Source organism: Elephas maximus, chromosome 20 (genome assembly GCF_024166365.1).
Source record: "Elephas maximus indicus isolate mEleMax1 chromosome 20, mEleMax1 primary haplotype, whole genome shotgun sequence".
Classification (NCBI taxonomy): domain Eukaryota; kingdom Metazoa; phylum Chordata; class Mammalia; order Proboscidea; family Elephantidae; genus Elephas; species Elephas maximus.
The window spans coordinates 22,130,512-22,151,179 of NC_064838.1; the positions used below are offsets into that span (position 1 = coordinate 22,130,512).

The window sequence follows — 20,668 nt, forward strand, 5'->3', positions numbered from 1 at the left end:
GCCTTTAATCAACTCATTAGTGTGGGAAAGAGTGCTGATGGGACACTGAAAGTTCATGAAGCAAGAGGGCAAAGGACGGTAGCTCCCACCCCAATTGCCAGCTTTCCCAGTCTTGGGGCAATGTCCCCAAACTCTCCTGTTAGATGTTATCACTCCCCAGATCCCTGGTCTGCTCTTGTAATGAAAACCCTCGGCAACTTTTGGAAATGGAACGTGGCTATAAACAGATTCTTTTGCAAAGACTTTTATGATACCCATTTGTTTTCCTCTCAGAACTGAGAGAAAAAAGAGAGACAAGGATAAGGGGGTGAGGCCCTAAGGAAATTGACTTTACTTATTATTTTTAGTAGTGAGGATTGCGGAAAATCTCAAGGAAATTTTGCAATTTACTGCAAGATCTGGAGGGTAGGGGAGAAACTGAAATCATATTTCATGAGCTCAGTAATGGTTAAGAGTCAAGGTCTTGGGTTCAGCTACTGGCCCTATCACTTACTGCATGGACTTTGGTAGGTTTATCAACCTCTTTCACCAAACTTCCCATTTTCTTATGTGTCAGAGGGGAATAATAACAGTACCTAAACCTCATTTGACAATTCAAATTTGTTGATTTTTCTGACCTGGACTGGGAATCTAATTATGACTTGTACCACTGTTCTTTTGAAGAAATACATATGAAGTCACTAAGAACTTCCCAATAAGTTTTTGGAGCATAACTGGTTTATGAGCTTGGAACTCATATATAATCACGGTGTTTTCCATACCTTCTTCTGCAGAAAATACTGCCGTCACTGGGCTAAATGGTCCTTCACCTTTGTTATTATAAACACCCACTTTAACTTCATAGCGTGAAAATGGCACGATGCTTTCATTTCGAAAGACATATCTTGAGGTATCAGGGGATGTCACCACTGTCTGGATCCAGTTGGTTAACCCATAGGGACGAAAAGCAACAACATACCCAAAACCTTCACCATTCTGCAGTTCTTCAGGGACTGGCTATAAAGGAAAGACATGCTAGATCATCTTTACATAGGAGGGCAAAGTAAAAATGAGTAGAGCTATATTAGTCTTCCATAAAGGTATCAAATAACTACCTACATGGTACTAAGCAGCTGAATAAAAAAGAGGAAAAACATCAGTGGAAGACTCAGCTGCTTTTAAATTAACATATTGTACTTTCTTAAGCCATCCAGATAATGAACTAGAAATTTCTGTGATTCCTCATATATCTGAGCATATTGAAATCCCAGTCTGAGTTCCTAATAACAAGATATATTTTCAGCTAAATATATGTTATCTCTTACACCAAGTAAAATCAATCTAGTCCCTAATGTTGCCTTTAAGGAAATAAATCACACATTGATATGATGATTAAGTATAAAGGAGTAACCCGTTGCCTTTGAGGCGATTCTGGCTCATAGCAACCCTATAGGACAGAGTAGAACTGCCCCATAGGATTTCCAAGGAGCAGCTGGTAGATTTGAACTGCTGACCTTTAGGTTTGCAGCTGAATACTTAAACACTGTGCCACCAGGGCTCCATAAAGGAGTAAAACTAAAACAAACAAAAAAAGGCAAAACAACTTATTAAACCCAAAACTGTATTTGGGTCATACAAAAATTCCTATTGACACACCATCACAATGTCTTGATTCTGTATTTTTTCATCAACATCTTCAAATAATACAGACCACCTCCTGACTTTAAATGTATTAATTAAAATTTATCCTAATTATGACAAAAAGCAAGGGCTGAGAGAATAGTCTGGAACAAAACAGAGATTCAAACACAAGTTTGAGTGAAGTATGCAGGGCTGTGTGGGAAGCCGTGAAGGCAGGGCTCTAGAGTCATCAGCCAGGATTCAACTCTCACTCCTACATTTACCAGCCACGTGACCTTGGGTAAGATGTTTAATATCTGTGTTCCTTAATGTTTTCATCTATCAAATGTTCTGAAGATAAAATGAGAAAAACGTATGTAAAATGCTCGGAATAGTAGCTAGCACAGAGTGAGCATTCAAAAATATGAGCTACTAATCCTACCACCACCATCCGCACCACCACTAGAGCAACCCAGGAGGCCATGATGATCCATGAGGAACAGCACTCTGAAGGGGAAGACGCTGCCCAAACACTTACATCCCAGGTTATCACAAGTTCAGACCGGCTTCCGCCTCCTCCGCTGACTTCTGACGGAGGCACTTCTGGAACTGTGAGGGTCAGAGAGACAGAGGTGAACTGTATTTGCATTTAGTAATATCAATCTGAAATAAGACTCAAAGTTGTGTATTTTTAATATTGGCTCATTATACGTGTGTGTGTGTGTAAAATATCTTTGGGGTGATCATCAAATAATTTATACTTGCATGAAATTATAAAGATGATTCAAAATCTCTCAAACAGTAAGAAAACACGACTCAGTTGGAAGATACATTTTGAACAGTATGAAGGTTAATAAACAGGGAAAAGTGCTTTGCCAGGGATGATGGGAAATCAATCCAACATGAACACTTAATCTGTGATTAGTCCAGGTAGAGATATAATTCTCAGAACCACGTTAGCTTTACATAAGAGTGACCCAGACTCAAATCCTGTTACAAGGTATTCTATATTAACCTCACACAGGCATGAGATATTTTACCTACATCAACGATTTTATGCTTAGTAATCCCCATGACATAGCTAGAATGTAAGTCCACAAAGACCATCTTTCACTGTTTGCTATGTTCTCAGCTGTATCCACAACATCACGGAAGTGCTTAGCACATAGCAGACACAACCTAAGTGCTGTGTGAATAAATGAACAGAGCACCAAGGAAGAGGCGGCTCCCCTGCTTCTCATAACGCGTGGAATAAACATGTGCACTGTCCTGGGTAAAATGGTGTCATTAAAATTATTGAATCACATTCCATGACCCTAATCTTGGCTCAGTTCCTAAAGTGATATACCAGCTCTGTTTCAAACATTCTTTTAGTAAATGTTAATTCACCTTATAGATTCTGAAAAGGAAAATCTCTAGGTCTTCCCAGATGTTTCAATGTGATACCATGTATACTTTCTAATTTTACATTTTAATGTCAGGCAAAGAGTAGTTTTATGGTTTATACTAATAACCACTTTGCATGGACATTTTTAACAATGAATCCTTTTTAATTTAACACTTAAATGGCCAAAATATACCTATTCATCAATTGTCTAAGTGTATTCACTGAGCTTGGTGACAGAATGAGATTTCCTAGCAGCAGAACTCCCAAATGTCATTATCCTACCAATTTGTCAATGCTTGTTATAAATGAAAACAGCACTTCCCCAGTTAACAGGGTAACTATATCAGATAGTAATTATAACCTTAAGTGACAAAAACATACTCACTCAACATGCACTAATGATTGTTTACGATAATCTGAGCTCGTGGAAATGTCACATTACATCAGAATCACTTGTACACGTTGCCTTTGACAAGTGCCATATGGCTAGTTCTGCCATTAGAAAGGTCAGATAATTGTGACAACGGATTATTAAGGCTGATCCCCTGCTGGCCTGGAGACCAAGGCCAATGGGAAAAAAAATGCACTCTCAGGGAAACCTATTAACCCATTACTCAGAGAACAAAAACACTAACCTGCCTCTTCAGTTCTTACTTTTTCTGAGGGTAAACTGGGCTCTCCACCTCCGATTTTGTTACTGGCTACAACCCGAAATTCATATTCCACCCACGGGTTTAACTCGACAACAGTAGCTGTGTGTGTTTTCCCATCGATGACCTCAGGCACTATAAAGGAATATTTTGGGGAGGTAAGAGCCAGCGTATCTTAGCACTGACTTGAAATTCATTTTATAGGTACCGATAGCATTTGCCTCTTCCCTTCTTACCTGTTGTGACAGTTTGCCAACCCACAGAGAAGGGTGTCCTAGCCTGCACTGAATAGGATATGACTGGGCTATGGTTGTCTGTACCTTCTTTCCAAGAGAGTTGGGCTGTTGTATCTGTAATTTCAACTACCTTCACATTTGCTGGTGGTCCAGGTGAACCTAAGGCAGGAAAGAACGTAAACAGTGGGTTTTACGGGAACGAAGCAGAACTATCCAAAAGTCAGACCTTTTACAACATCTTTATTCATATGGATAAAAACCAAACTAGCTGTTGTCTCACAGCAACCCCACAGGTGCCAGAGTAGAACTGTGCACCATAGGCTTTTCAATGGCTGATTTTGTGGAAGTAGACTGTCAGGCTTTTCTTCTGAGGTACCTCTGGGGAGACTAGAGACTCCAATCTTTGGTTAGCAGCTGAGCACATTAACCATTTCCACCCCCTGAGACTCCATACCTAGAGGTAGCAATTCCATAAATATATCATCCTCTTCTACCAAAGTGAAGAATACATCACACAACCACCTCAACACGTCCAAATGATCCCAATTTCAATAGTACTTAGGGAAAAGGCCATGTACCTGGCAATGAAACAGCTACTTTTTTTCACTATTTGGTTAGAGGGATTTTAAATCTAGTTGTGAGGCGGTAATTCCCAAACTATAATACTCCATGGTTGCACTGACAGCTGCCTTTGGAGGCCTCAGTTCAGCAGGGTTCCGGTATGCTTCCAAGTTCAATGTCTTTTCTTTCCGCACTTGGCCTTTCCCTTTAACCCACAGTGCATCTCGAGAGCTGCCCAGTTTCTTGTCTAGAGCTTATAGTTCATAAAATTTGACTCTCTGATGGTCTCCGGTCATTTTTCAGCCCAGTAGGAAATTCAGTAGCTCAGTTTGGCAAATTTCTGGATAATCCTGATTCTTTTGGAAGTGGGCACACATACACACACACACACGCAATATTCTCTCTCATATCAAACACAATTGCGGAGTTAATGAAATGCTTAAAAACACACCAGCTTGGCAGCAGCTGTGACACCAATTACAGTGAGATCTATTGGAAGGGCAGAGTTGACATTTTGCTTCTTTGAATGAGCACCTATCCTCACTGTCATGTCCTCTGGTCTATGAGGAAGAAGCTCTGCAGTACTGTAACTCACACATACATGTGCTACCTCATCATGGCCTTCCTGCCAGGAAGCCCTGCTCAGTTCAGATGGAAGTTAAAAAACACCCCGAGGCATCAGTATTTACCTCTTACTATGAGGTCAGCAGCAGATGAAACCCTGTCCACCCCTGTTTGCACCATACAAACGTATTTTCCACTGTGCTTCAGCTGAATGTTTCTGATCATTAAATCGCCAGATGAACTCTGTTGGAAAAACAGGCAATAACACGCGGTTGTTTTGAAAACACAAAGAACCTTGAATTCTGCAGCCCATCACATTAGGCTGAAACCCATATTTAGAGAGAAAACCAAGACGATGCAAGACAGAAGACGGCCTCGATTGAACATATGGAAATAAAAACAAGTTAAAATCCTTACCTAACTGTAGGCCCACGTTTCTGCAGCCAAATATTCGACAAGCCATTCCCCTGGGCATTTATGGTTTTGAAAATAAATACAGGCAGAGATTACAGTCTCAGAGTCTATTTACTTCCACTCAGGTGACACTTCTTTTTATATCCTCTGCTCAGCACCAGCTCAGCTCTTTTCTTCTGGTTCCAACCCCTTTGCAATTATCTGCTTCAGAAGGTGAGGGGAGCGTGACACAGCACAACGAGGGGATTTCCATGGTTGAAACACTTTTCTGAACATGCTGGAGCTTAAAAAGCCTAAAGCCATTTAATTCCTTAGCTACAGAATTTAGGGGCAGTCAGTATGAACCCTTCCATAAGAAGAAATTAAAACATTTTAAACCCTAAAAATAACAGCTGCCCATAAAGGCATTTGCTGGTACCCCCCAGCACCAATTAAAGGAGCAAAAGTACTTCTAAAAGCTCAACTTGAAATGGTCCTCATTGAAAAAGAATGTAAAATCACTTCCATGAAATGGCTAAACTGTAGGCCAGTTTCACGCATTGATACAAATATGCATAGAAATAAAATGATGTGCAAAGCAAAGCCGTTTGAAAATGATCACTTAGTGAAAAATCTCTGAACTGGTACAGAGGAAAAAGCAGTAAGTGTTTATCTTATTAATTAAAAGGTAGTCTTCCTCTAGGATTTTCCTAGTATTTGTCCAAAGATGAATTCTGTTATGCTGCTTTTATGTAATTTCCTAAGACATTCTATAGGGTAATTTCTTAAATATTGCCTCCCATCCTGAGGATTCTTAATGGGCTATCTATCCTCTGTCGTTTGGATTGTATGGCTTTGGACTGAAGTTTTTGAGTCCTGCGAGAAGGCAGATGTGAAGTGATTGATGGCTGTAATTAAATGATAATCCAGAAACTGTTCAGTTTGCACATTTTACATTCATCAAGTTGAACTTTTTTTTCTCCCTTCCTCCCTCTCTTCCTCCTCAGGGTTATTACAGAATTTATCCCTTGGACAAAACCTTCAATGCTTGCTGACCTTTAGAAACTCTTCAGGCTTTATCAGCTCCATATACTCACAGGACATTGATTATCCTTTCTAAAGAAATTTCTTATTTTCAGGGAAGTAGGAACTGTGGCTATTAAATGTCATTAAGGCATTGGGTAAGCTTATTATTCCTTCCTACCTTTATTTGGTAATTTTAAAACAGTAGGCAAAAGAGAACTGTAACAGGACTTGCTGTATAAACTTAACCAGTAGTCAGTTGCCGTCGAGTCCATTTTGACTCATGGTGATGCCAAGTGTTTCAGAGTACAACTCTGCTCCATAGGGCTTTCAGTGGTTGTGATCTTTCAGAAGTAGATTGCCAGGACTTTCTTCCAAGGCACCTCTGCACTTGAACCACCCAACCTTTCCGTTAGTAGCCAAGCACTTAACCATTTGCACCACCCAGGAAGTCACCTGGATATAACTTCCAGGCACATCGGCTCCTTTTGTTTCTCAGAGGAGTACGGAAAAGTATGGTGTTGGGCCTGCCATTTCTATTCACTTTTCGTACTGATGGATGACGAAGGAGCAAAAATACCATAAGGAACTTATTTATGTTCCTTGTCAATTCTGAAATTGTTACACTATAGTGACAAAATAAGTCAATTAACCCAATTTAGTTAGATCATGAAAAAACCAAATCATTTCCTAAAGAAATGTAGCTAGGTCATCATCAGGGGAAATACAATTTTTAATTATCTTTTACACTGTAGAATGGGGAAAGGAAGCAATTAACTAAGACATGTAGACACTGGGAACGTGGAGTTAAGTAGTTGAATATAAAATTTAATAAAAATTAAGGGAGATCTTCAACTTAATTTTTCTCTCTCTCAATAGATTATTTTTGTATTTTTCCTCCTCTAGCGCTCCCTCTATCCCACCCTATATATTGTCTTTTCATACAGCAGTATAAAGAGTCAAGATTCATCTTAACAAAAGTGTATCTTATTAGAGCCACTCAAGGGTAGAGAAGTATCTAACACATGGTCCGTGACCTATAGGATGTAAACTAAAGTTGGGTTAACACGGTATGTATATATGTATTATGGATAGAACTGTGCCCCTCCCCCCTCCAAAATATGTTTTGGAATTCTAACCTCTGTGGATGTAATCCTATTTGGGAATAGGTTTTCTTTGCTATATTAATGAGGTCATTTCAATGCAGTTGTTCTCCTTGTTGTTAGATAAAGTCAAGTCAGTTCCAACTCACAGCGACCTTGTGTACAACAGAATGAAACACTGCCTGGTCCTGTGTCATACTTACAATCTTTGCTATGCTTGAGCCCATTGTTGCAGCCACTGTATCAATCTATCTCATCGAGGGTCTTTCTCTTTTTCTCTGACTCTCTACTTTACCAAGCATGATGACCTTCTCCAGGGACTGGTCCCTCTTGATAACATGTCTAAAATATCTAAGATGAAGTCTCACCATCCTCCCTTCTAAGGAACTTTCTGTCTGTACTTCTTTCATGACAGATTTATTCATTCTTCTGGCAGCTGACGTTACATTCGATATTTTTCAACAACACCATAATTCAAAGGCATCACTTCTTCTTCAGACTTTCTTATTCACTGGACAGCTCTCACATGCATATGACCCAACCCATATGTGAGGCAACTGAAAATACCATGGCTTGGGTTAGTCACACCTTAGTCCTTAGTGACATCTTTAAATTTTAACACTTGAAAGAGGTCTTTTGCAGCAGATTTGCCCAATGCATGCATTGTCTGATTTCTTGACTGCTGCTTCTGTGGGTGTTGATTGCGGATCCAAGTAAAACGAAATCCTTGACAACTTCAATCATTTCTCCATTTATCACGATGCCACCTATTGGGTCAGTTGTGAGGATTTTTGCTTTCTTTATGGAGGCATAATCCATACTGAAGGCAAGAGTCTTTGATCTTCATCAGTAAGTGCTTCAAGTCCTCTTCACCTTCATCAAGCAAGGTTGTGTACAATTAACTAAGACATGTAGACAATGGTAACAATTGATTTTCGTACATTTCAGCGTAGGGTGTGTCCTACACATTTCAGTGTAGGGTGTGTCCTATACTTAATTGCTCTGAGGTATAAAAAGCAGCACAGACACAGATACACCAAAAACCAACCAAACCCAGTGCCGCCGAGTCAATTCTGACTCATAGTGACCCTATGCACAGATACAAGTGAGCACAAAAAGGGGCAAGATGGCTACCAAGGAACTAAGGAATGGTGGGCTACATAAGCTGAGACAAGGATCTTCCCCCAGAGTTGACAGAGACCCTTCCCCTATAGCTGGTGTCCTGAATTCAGACTTCTAGCCTCTTAAACTGTAAAAGGAGCACTGGTGGCACAGTGGTTAAGAGCTCAGCTGCCAACTAAAAGGTTGGCAGTTTGAATTCACCAGCTGCTCCTTAGAAACCCTATGGGAGTGTTCCACTCCATCCTATAGGGTCACTATGAGTCAGAATTGACTGGATGGCAATGAGTTAAACTGTAAGAAAATAAATTTCTGTTCTTTAAAGCCATTTATTTGCAGTATTTCTATTACAGAACTACTAGGAAAATGAGACAGCATGCAACAGGTTCTTTTTACAAATTCAGAAAGTTTATTTAACAAAGGTTAAACAAAATTACATGGCACACACCCGCCAGGATGACAGAATGAAAGAGACAGATAATTTCAAGTCCTGCTGAGGATACAGAACGACTTATTATTGCTGATGGGAACGTGAACTGGTATGATCACCCCGGAAAACTGTTTATAAGTACCTACTAAGGCAGAACATATGCATAACTTGTGACCCAACCGTTCCGTGCCTAAGCCTACACCCTACAGAAATGTATGCATATGTCTACCATAATATATTTACAAGAATGTTTTTAGCAGAACTATTCATAATAGCTAAAAAGAGAAAAAAAATCCAGTGCCCATCTACAGTAAAACAGGTAAGTAGTAGAATTAAATAAAATACTACTACCTAAAAACCCACTGCCGTCGAGTCGATTCCGACTCATAGTGACCCCATAGGACAGAGTAGAACTGTCCCACACATATAGTTTCCAAGGATACCTGGTGGATTCAAAATGCCAACCTTTTGGTTAGCAGCCACAGCACTTAACCACTACGCCACCAGGGTTTCCAAAATACTCTAAGGATATGAAAATGAATGAACAACAAAAAGATGGATCAAAATATCTAAGTCTCAAAAACAAAATATATAAGTCCAATATAACAGAACACATACTACCAATCTATTGTATTAGAAGTCTAGAATATTGATATTTTTGGAGGGTATCATGGATTGAATTGTGTCACCAAAAAGTTTATGTTAACTTGGCTAGGCCATGATTCCTTGTATTGTGTGGTTGTCCTCTATTTTGTGATCTGATGTAATTATGTGTTGTAAATCCTAGCCCCTGTGGCTGTGGTTATGGTCCCATTTGGGAGTAAGTTGTCTGTAATGTTAATGAGGCATGATTAGGTTATGTTAATGAGGACTAGGGTGGGATGCACCACCCTTGCTTGAATTATACCTTTTATCTTACAAGAGATAAAGAAGAGAGAAGCAAGCAGAGGAGAGGGACCTGACTAACACCAAGAAAGAAGGGCCAGGAACAGAGTGCGTCCCTTAGAACCTTGGTCCCTGTGCCAAGAACCTCCTAGACCAAGGGGAAGATTGATGCCAAGACATATGCAGATCTCCAAGGAACTGGGCCCACAAATGTTGAAAGGTGACGAGGATCTTCCTCCAGAGCCAACAGAGAGTGAAAGCCTTCCCCTGGAGCCAGCACTTGGAATTCAGACTTAAACTGTAAGAGAATATATTTCTGTTTGCTAAAGCCATCCACCTGTGGTATTTCTGTTATAGCAGCACTCCTCAACTAAGACAGAGTGTAACCAAAGCTTAGTGACTAGGCTTCTGGGATACTGGTCATGTTCTGTATTTTTGTTTTTGTTTTGTTTTGTTTTTAAATCTGAATGCTGGTTACATGACTGTGTTCATTTTGTGAAAATTCAATGGTCTGTACACTTAGATTTATGGACTGTTTTGTATTGTGGGAGAAAGATGTGGCAGTCTCCTTCCATAAATATTTATAGCCTTGGAAACCCTGTGGGGCACTTCTACTCTATCATATAGGTTTGCTATGAGTTGGAACTTACTTGATGGCAACATGTTTTGTTTTTGGTTTAATCCATAATCCAATAAATAAAAGCAACAAGTCCAGAACATAGAAGAAAGGGTTGAAAAAATTAAATGGTAGTATATAACAGACATTAAAATGCAGTTATTATTATGCACAACTATACATCTAAATGATCAGCTTTAAATATGGCAATAGGGTGGAGCAGTCAAATAACATAACTTGCAATTCTAAATCAAGGAGCCCTGGTGGCGCACTGGTTAAGTATTTGGCTGTTAATCTAAAGGTTTGTAGTTTAAACTCACCATTGGCTCTGCTGGAGAAAAGACCTGGGATCTGCTCCATACAGATTACAGCCTAGAAAAACCTATGGGACAGTTCTATTCTGTCATACAGGGTTGCTATCAGTCAGATTTGACTCAACAGCACACAACAACAACTCTAAATCTCAATTCGTTTAACAGGAATTAAATATACGGTAATAATAATTTGATAATAATTTGACTAAAGGTGTCACTCAACAGAATACATTGTAGTATCTTATCAAATTGCAATGAAGTATTCCCAAACACTTCAAAAAATCAAAGAAAATTCTAAAACTGAGTTTTTACTTATATCAAGCCAAATCCTGTCCACATCAATTTGTCAGTGTTAGTGGTAAAAGTCAAGATAATTACTGATTAACAGTGCCAAAAGCACAAAATCCAAAACATTAAATAATAAAAAGAATCTTTTCTGATCATAGTGCCATAAAAGTAGAAATCATTAACAGAAGCAGCACGGAAAAAAAAAAAAAAAAAACTCTAATACATTGAAACTGAACAACACCTTGCTTAAAAACCACTGGGTAATAGACGAAATCAAGGATGGAATAAAAAATTCATAGAATCAAATGAGAATGAAAACACGTCTTATCAAAACCTTTGGGACACAGCAAAAGTAGAGTTTTTTTTTTTTTAAGCTTAGAGGTCAGTTTATAGCAATAAAGGCACACATCAAAAAAGAAAAAAGGCCAATATCAAAGCATTAACCCTACAACTCAAACAAATAGAAAGAGGGCAGCAAAAGAAGCCCTCAGGCACCAGAAGGAAGGGAATAATAAAGATCAGAGAAGAAATAAATGAAATACAGAAAAGAAAAACAACTGAAAAAATCAACAAGACCAAAAGTTGGTTCTTTGAAATGATCAACAAAATTGACAAACCATCGGCCAAACTGACAAAAGAAAAGCCAAAGGGGAAGGAAGTAACCTGAATAAGAAATAAGATCAGGGATATCACAACAGACCGAGCTGAAATAAAAAGGATCATAACGGAACACCATGAAAAATTATACTCCAACAAATTTGAAAAACTAGAGGAAATGGACAAATTTCTAGGAACATACTACCTACCTAAGCTAACACAAACTGAGATAAATAAATAAATAAACAGACTCATAATAAAAGAAAAGATTCAAGAAGTAATTAAAAGAAAATTCCCCCCTGCCCCCTCCCCCAAAAAAAGCCCTGACCTGGACAGCTTCACTGCAGAATTCTACCAAACTTTCAGAGAAGAGCAAACACCAATATGACTCAAGCTACTTCAGAGCGTAGAAAAGGAAGGAATACTCTCAAACTCATTCTATGAAGCCAGTATAACCCTGACACCAAAGTCAGGCAAAGACAATACAAAAAAAGAAAACTACTGACCAGTATTCCTCATGAACATAGGTGTAAAAATTCTCAAAAAAATTCTAGCCAATAGAATTCAACAGCATATCAAAAAAAATAATAAATCATGACAAAGTGGGATTCATACCAGGTATGCACAGATGTTTCAACATTAAAAAAAAAAAAAATCAATCAGCATAACCCACCACATAAATAAAACAAAAGAATCACATGATATTGTCAATTGATGCAGGAAAGGCATTTGACAAAGTCCACCACTCATTCCTGATAAAAACTCTTAGCAAAATAGGAAGAGAAGGGAAATTCTTCAACATAATACAGGGCATTTATACAAAACCAACAGTCAACATCATTCTAAATGGAGAGACACTGAAAGCATTCTCCTTGAGAAAGGAACCAGACAAGGATCTCCTTCATCACCACTCTTATTCAACATTGTGCTGGAAGTCCTAGCTACTAGAGAATAAAAAAAAAGAGCAATAAGGCAAGGAAAAAAAAAGAAAAGGGCATCCAAATTGGTAAGAAAGAAGTAAAACTAACCCTATTCACAGATGATATGACTCTATATACAGAATGCTCCGAAGAAATCCACAAGAAAGCTACTGGAACTAACAGAAGATTTCAGCAAAGTTGCAGAATACTAGATTAACATACAAAAATCAATTTGATTCTTCTACACCAACAAACAGAGCTTCAAAAAGGAAATCACCAAATCAATGCTATCTACAATAGCCCCCAAGAAGATAAAGTACTTAGGAATAAATCTAAGCATGGATGTAAAAGACCTATACAAAGAAAACTACAAAACTACTGCAAGAAACCAAAAGAGACTTACATAAGTTGAAAAATATGCCATGCTCATGGATAGGAAGACTCAACACTGTGAAATGTCAATTCTACCCAAAGTGATCTACAGATGGAATACAATTCTGATTCAAATTCCAACAGCATTCTTTAACAAGATGGAGAAAAAAATCACCAACTTTATATGGAAAGGGAAGAGGCCCTAGACAAGTAAAGCATTATTGAGGAAGAAGAGCAAAGTAGGAGGCCTCACACAACCTGAATTTGGAATATATTATGCCACCACGTTAGTCAAAACAGCCTGGTTCTGGTACAACGGACACATAGACCAATGGAACAGAACTGAGAACCCAGACGTAAATCCATTTACCTAAGAGAAGCTGATATTTGACAAAGGGCAAAATTTGTTAAATGGGGAAAAGATAGTCTCTTTAACAGATGGTGCTGGCATAACTGGATGTCCATCTGTAAAAAAATGAATCAAAAGCCATACCTCACACCGTACACAAAAACTACTCGAAATGGATTAAAAACACAAATATAAAATCTAAAATGACAAACATCATGAAAGAAAAAAATAGGGACAATACTAGGGACCCTAAGACATAGAATAAGAGTATACAAACCATAACTAACAATGCACATACACCAGAAGAGAAATTGGATAACTGGGAGCTTCTAAAAATTAAACACTTATTCTCATCAAAAGACTTCACCAAAAGAGACCGGGAAATATGTTTTGGCTATGACATACCCAACAAGGTCTTATCTCTAAAATCCACAAAATACTGCAACAACTCAATAACAAAAAGACCAATAACCAATTAAAAAATGGGCAAAGGATATGAACAGACACTTCACCAAAGAAGACATTCAGGCAGCCAACAGACACATGAGAAAATGCTTCCGATCTTTAGCCATTAGAGAAATACAAATCAAAACTACAATGAGGTATCATCTCACCCCGACAATGCCGGCACTAATCTAAAAAACACAAAATAATAAATGTTGAAGAGGCTGTGAGGAGACTGGAACTCTTATGCACTGCTAGTGGGAATATAAAATGGTAAAATCCCTTTGGAAAATGATACAGCAATTCCCCAAAAAGCTAGAAATAGAAATGCCATGTGATCCTCCAATCCCAATCCTAAGAATATACCCTAGGGAATTAAGAGCCATCACAGGGATAGACATATTCATGCCCATGTTCACTGCAGTACTATTCACAATAGCAAAAAAGATGGAAACAACCTAAGTGCCCATCAACAGATGAATGGATAAGCAAATTATGGTACATACACACAACAGAATACTACACAACAATAAAGAACAATGATGAATCTGTGAAACACATCACAACATGGATGAAATCTGGAGGGCATTATGATGAGTGAAATAAGCCAGTCACAAGAGGACAAATACTGTATGAGACCACTATCACAAGAACTCAAGAAAAGGTTTACACACAGAAAAAAACATTCTTTGACGGTTATGAGGCTGGGGAATAGGGAAAGGGGGAATCACTAACTAGATAGTAGGTAAGTATCAACTTTGGTGAAGGGAAGGAGAACACACAATACAGGTGAAGTGAGCACAACTGGCCCAAAGCAGAAGCATAAAAGTTTCCTAGAAACATCCAAACACTTTGAGAGATCAAGTAGCTGAAGGCTGGGGACCACCATAGACTTGGGGGACATCTAGGTCAACTGGCATGATGTTCTACACCCCACTTTGGTGAGTAGCATCTGTAGTCTTAAAAGCTTGCGGGCAGCCATGGAAGATGCAGCTATTGGTCTCATCCTGTCCTGAGCAATGGAGAATGAAGAAAACCAGACACAAGAAAAGCACTAGCCCAAAGGACTAAAGGACCTCATAAAATCACAGCCTCCACCAGCCTGAGGCCAGAAGAACTAGATGGTGCCCGGCTACCACCAGCAACCACTCTGACAGAGATCACACCAGAGAGTCTCAGGCAGAATGGGAGAAAAATGTAGAACAGAATTCAAATTCAGGAAAAAAGACCAGACTTACTGGTCTGACAGAGACTGGAGGAACCCTCAAGAGTACAGCTCCCAGACACTCTGCTAACCCAGAACTGAAACTATTCCCAGAGCCCACTTCTCAGACAAAAATTAGGCAGGCCTATAAAACAAAAGACAACATGTGAGGAACATGCTTCTTAGTTCAATCAAATATATGAGACCAAACGGGTAACTCCTGTCTAAGAGCAGGAGGAGGAGGCAGGAAGGGACAGGAACTGGACCAATAAACACAGGGAACCGGGGTGGAGAGAGGGAGTATGCTGTCTATCACACTGTGGAGACTGCAACCAACGTCACAAAACAATATGTGTATAAATTTTTGAATGAGAAATTTACTTGAGCTGTAAACTTTCACCTAAAAAAAAGTACAGTAAAATTAAAAAACAGACAAAAATGTAGTGAAAGTGATTTGGACAGGGATGTCCAGAAGAGCTCTAAGTAAAATTAGTTGAAATGTAGTAAAATAATATTCAATAGATTATTTCTGAACAAACTCATCAGTAAAATTGCAATGACTATTTAGATATATATAGAAACATGTCTGCCATTTTTTTAGAGTATAGAAATAATTCAAATAAAACAACTTAAGAATGCTAATATCTTTGACAAATCCTTGTTGTTAGCTGCCATTGAGTAGGCCCCCAACTCAAGGTCTTTAAAAAACAAAAAACAAAACATGTTGCCGTCGAGTTGATTTTGACTCACAGTGACCCTATAGGACAGAGTAGAACTGCCGCATATAGTTTTCAAGGAGTGCCTGGTGGATTCGAACTGCCGACCTTTGGGTTAGCAGCTATAGCACTTACATGGTCCCTAGGAATGCTAATAATCCTTTGATTTAAAAAAAAAAAAAAAAAAGTATATTATCTGTTAAATTAGTCTGTTTTTTGTTTCTTTTTATTGTTTTTTCTAACTCTTTTTTTTTCCCCTTCCCTGAAATAGAATGGACCAGAATTGGGCAGATGCAGAGTCAAAGCTTCATTTTGTTTTCCTCTTCACTCCTATTTTCCCTTAAAACCTCTCAGAGCTAAGCAGAGGTGTTGCAATTTTCAGTTTTTCCAGAAGCCATGTCCTTTTTCTACACTGCTGTCCACAGAACTACTCTGAAAAAGAACCTGTGGCCATGGGAGGAGCCTATTGTCACGGCTTACACAGGAGCTTAACAAGGAGAAGGTATTTCCCTAAATCATACAGCCTTGAGTTTTTTCTGAGACACACTACCATTTTAAAATGAGATCATTCATTCACAAACTACTTACTTACTAAGCAACCACTGTACATTAGTTTACTCTGACCTATAGGGTCACTGTGAGTGGGATTCGACTCGACGGCAACGGGTTTGGTTTTTTTCATTTTGGTTTGGTACTTCAGTTGCTGGGAATATAATGGTGAGGGAAATAAAAGACAGCCATTATCTTCATGGAGTTTACAGTCAAAAGCCAGGCATTAATCAAATGATTGTATAAATTAATGTAAAATTACAAAGTAATGCAAGCTCAGGGTAAATAGGGATATCTATGGTTTCCTGAGGTCTCGGGGAATTGATAGTTGAATTAGATTTGCAATAGGAGTAGACGTTAGCTGGGAAAAGAGAATGAGAAAAAATGGTCTATCCTAGGGCATGTGCACAGACCTATAAGGCCGAAGAGAACAGGTTCTATTTGAGTAACTCAAGAACATTGGGTGACTAAATGGGGGTAGGGGGTATGGGATACCAGAAGTATCATAATCCACAAATTATTAGTATATTCTCAGAAAACTGAAAGTTCACTGTACCTGATTTCAGGTTCATATTTTCACCTTAAAGACAGTTTGTTAAAAAAAAATTTTTTGGTACCCTTCACAACTTTTAAATTTTGCTAGTACTACTTGATTATTCAATTATGTGGCCATTTAATTATACACATTTCTCCTAGGGAAAAAATATTTCCAAAATTTATCATATGTATAAACAGTAAATATATAAGCTAAGTTATCCTTGAAATAAATGCTAAGCAAAAACCTAATGTGTATAAAATGAAGTAAAACAGCAGCCTATGAACTTTTTCCCGATATTTCTCAGGTAATGATGGTAATGGATTTTTTTTACATAATTTTATAACCAGTCTGCGCTGAAAGGAAAACACTGTATGGTGTGGTGAGCCATGCTCCAAAACAAAACCCATTGCCCTCGAGTCGATTCGGAACCATAGCGACCCTATAGGACAGAGTAGAACTGCCCCATAGGGTTTCCAAGGAGCACCTGGTGGATTCAAACTGTTGACCTTCTGGTTCACAGCTGAACTCTTAACCACTAAGACACCAGGGTTTCCAAGCCATGCTGGGAGGAAAAAAAAAGCAAACAGATCATTACTAATTACAGATATGCTGAAAGTATACTGTGATATCTACCAGATGCTAAAAATCAAAGTATAAAATAAACTTCGGAATTGAGGGAACCTCTTGAACAGCGCAAATGTAGCGTGAACTTTCAGTATAACAAATTATCAGCAAAAGCTAATTGCCTAGTAAGCACTTTTGATGTAAGTGTTTCTGCTGGGCTGCCAAGAGGCATAATTTTCCCGTTTAAGGAAAAAACAACACCAAAAATTTTGACGGGTATTTGGAAGATTTGGAAGGCAAGGTTGAATAGGTGGGACTCCTCCTTCTTATCACTTTACACAGCCTGTTATTACATAGCTTCAATATTAATCGTTCATCTATCTCTGTGATGCCTTCCAAACTTTGATACTGCATGTAAAACATCTCCAACGGTCACTGAAAACTGTAGAACCTGCAGGCCCTCCTGGAACCTGGTTGGTGCTGTCTTCCGTCAAGGTCTCTGAAAGGAATTGGTGGTGGACTTGACTGACATTTGCAATATGGACCAATCCAATTAAACTTGGCCTCCCACCAATCCGAGATGTCTACAACAAAGTCACCTTCGTTACAAACGCACTATGCCGACCCAAGGAACAGAAATAATTGGCAGTCATTGAAACATGAAAGCAGGCCCTGGAAACAGTCTTCATTTTTCTGACTGATTAACAATTTCAACTGTCACTTGGTTGTCTGAGCAGGTGATATTTAAGGCAGGTAATAAGCAATCTGTTAATTTAAAAACTTGCTTGATTTTCTTTGGTGCCAATTAACTGGAATAATCATCCCATTATAGGATTTACAGTCCCAGCTTGCCACATCATAACTGTTTCAAAAGAGTAACACATTAAAGATAAAAAAAAAAACCTTGGGCAAAGATACTTCATGAGTATTTGGTTGTTTCTGTTGTTAGGTGCTGTCGAGTCAGTTCTGAATGAAACAAAAGAATGAAACACTGCCCAGTTCTGTGTCATCCTCACAATGCTTGCTATGTTTGAGCCCACTGTTGCAGCCACTGTGTCAGTCCATCTCATTGAAGATCTTCCTCTTTTTCCATGACTCTGTAGTTTACCAAGCATGATGTCCTTCTCCAGGGACTGGTCCTTCCTGAGAACATGTCCAAAGCACATAAGATGAAGTCTCGCCATCCTTGCTTCTAAGGAGCATTCTGAATGCACTTCTTCCAAGACAGATTTGTTCGTTCTTCTGGCAGTCCATGGTATGTATATTCAGTATTCTTTGCCAACAGTATAATTCAAAAGCGTCAGTTCTTCTTTGGTTTTCCTTACTCACTGTCTGGCTTTCCCACGCATACGATAGGTGGCTGAAAATACCATGGCTTGGGTCAGGCGCACCTTACTCCTCAAAGTGACATCTTTGGTTTGTAATACTTTTTTAACACTTTTGCAACAGATTTGTCCAATGTAACACTTCATTTGACTTCTTAACTGCTGCTTCCATGGGCATTGATTGTGGATCCAAATAAAGTGAAATCCTTGACAACTGTAATCTTTTCTCCAATTATCATGACGTTGCTTATGGTCCAGTTGTGAGGATTTTTGTTTTCTTTATGTTGATGTGCAATCCATACTGAAGGCTGTAGTCTTTGGTCTTCTTCAATAAGTGCTTCAAGTCTTCTTTGCTTTCAGCAAACAAAGTTGTATTAAATTCCCAAGTTGCCTTAAAGATGTTAATTTTTCTCTGCTTTAACATCAAGTTCATATTAACAATTTGAGTTTTTTTTTTTTTTTTCTGGTCAGTGTAGTGTTTTGACGGAGTAACTAACAGGTAATTGGTGATCCAAGGTTGCTTAGTCCTTGTTCTCCCAATGATCTTAACTCAGTGTTTTACAAACTTCAGTCATTAGAGTCCCATCTTCATATTTTTTTGTCAATATCTTAGTACCAAATGCTCTATTATTATGTTTTTCTTAAATAGATTTGTTTTCTTAAATTCAAATTCATCTAATATGGACATGCAAATTTTTTTTTTTTTTTTTTAATTTTAAATGGAAAACCACACACCAAAACAAGAAGGTACTGGCAAAATGAACACCAAAAAAACCCCAAAACAAACCTATTGCCATCAAGTAGATTCTGACTCATAGCGGCCCTAAAAGACAGAGTAGAACTGCCCCACAGAGTTTCCAAGGAGCAGCTGGTGGATTCAAACTGCTGACCTTTTGGTTAGGAGATGTAGCTCTTAACCACTTCACCACCAGGGTTTCAAAAAAAAAAAAAAAAAAAATGAATACAGTGAGAATATAATAATGTAAATGACTTCTAGGTGGACCTTGTTAAAATTTCTGAGCCTGAGATCTTTTCTTTTAATTCCAAAGGGAGGAGAGCAAATATTAGAGAATCATTAATGACAAACCTAACACCATTCTCCTTGGTAAACTAAACCATTCTTCCTGGTAAAACCAAAATGACTGAAACAAAATTGAAAATAGAATAGTTCTCTCTTGAGCTATTGTCATAAACAACACTCACTGAAATAATTCAACATGGTGGTAGGCTACTAATGATAAAAAATGATACAAGAGTAAAAATTTAGCTCATAGACTAAATCTCTTTTTTTTTTTTAATTCATCCTAATATTGGAAAGAAGAGAGACATTTTCACTGAGGGGATGTACAGTAAGACTGATTGATAAGAAAAGCAATTCATTGATATTAAGGAAGAAAAAAATCTCTGTTTCCTGGATACTTGACCAAGTTGTATGAAATGTCTTATGTTTACTTCTAGTTCTGATAACTATTGCTACATAACAAATTATCCCAAAACTTAGTGTCTTAAAAAAAATAAGCTTAGGAATGTGGCATTTGAGCTGGGATCCGTGGGGGCAGCTCATCTCTGTTTCACACCTCATAAACTGCGGATGACTTGACTGGGGACTGGCAAGCTCACTTGACTGACACATAGGCTTTTGGCTGGGAGCTCAGCTAGACCTGGGGAATAGACACCTTGGTTTCTTTTGATGTGGACTGCTCCACAGACCATTTGGGTTTCCTCATTCTATGGTGGTTGGATTCCAAGAGCACTGGTGCCAAGGGAAGAAGGCAGAACTGCATGCATTTTTATGAGCTAGCCTTAGAAATCACATAGCAACACTCCTGCTGTTTCTTATTGGTAGAGGCAGTCGCAAGATCTGCTGAGTTTCAAGGGGAAAGGGCATAGACCAGACCATTCGATGGCGAGGAGTGTCAAGG

At 38.5% G+C, this 20,668-nt stretch overlaps 1 protein-coding gene across 2 annotated transcripts in view; it reads right to left on the bottom strand.

The window, feature by feature from the left end:
- CNTN3 (contactin 3) overlaps window positions 1-20,668 on the bottom strand; it is a 465,770-nt gene that overhangs the window by 43,134 nt on the left and 401,968 nt on the right. Inside the window, exons 14-18 of one of the 2 annotated variants that reach the window (XM_049862421.1) lie at window positions 5,123-5,240; window positions 3,873-4,031; window positions 3,622-3,771; window positions 2,138-2,208; window positions 762-996 (exon numbers count right to left, since the gene is read on the bottom strand). In XM_049862421.1, the coding sequence (XP_049718378.1) occupies window positions 762-996; window positions 2,138-2,208; window positions 3,622-3,771; window positions 3,873-4,031; window positions 5,123-5,240 (733 nt within the window). The remainder of the gene's footprint in view (window positions 1-761; window positions 997-2,137; window positions 2,209-3,621; window positions 3,772-3,872; window positions 4,032-5,122; window positions 5,241-20,668) is intronic. The other variant, XM_049862422.1, reaches the window with a different exon arrangement.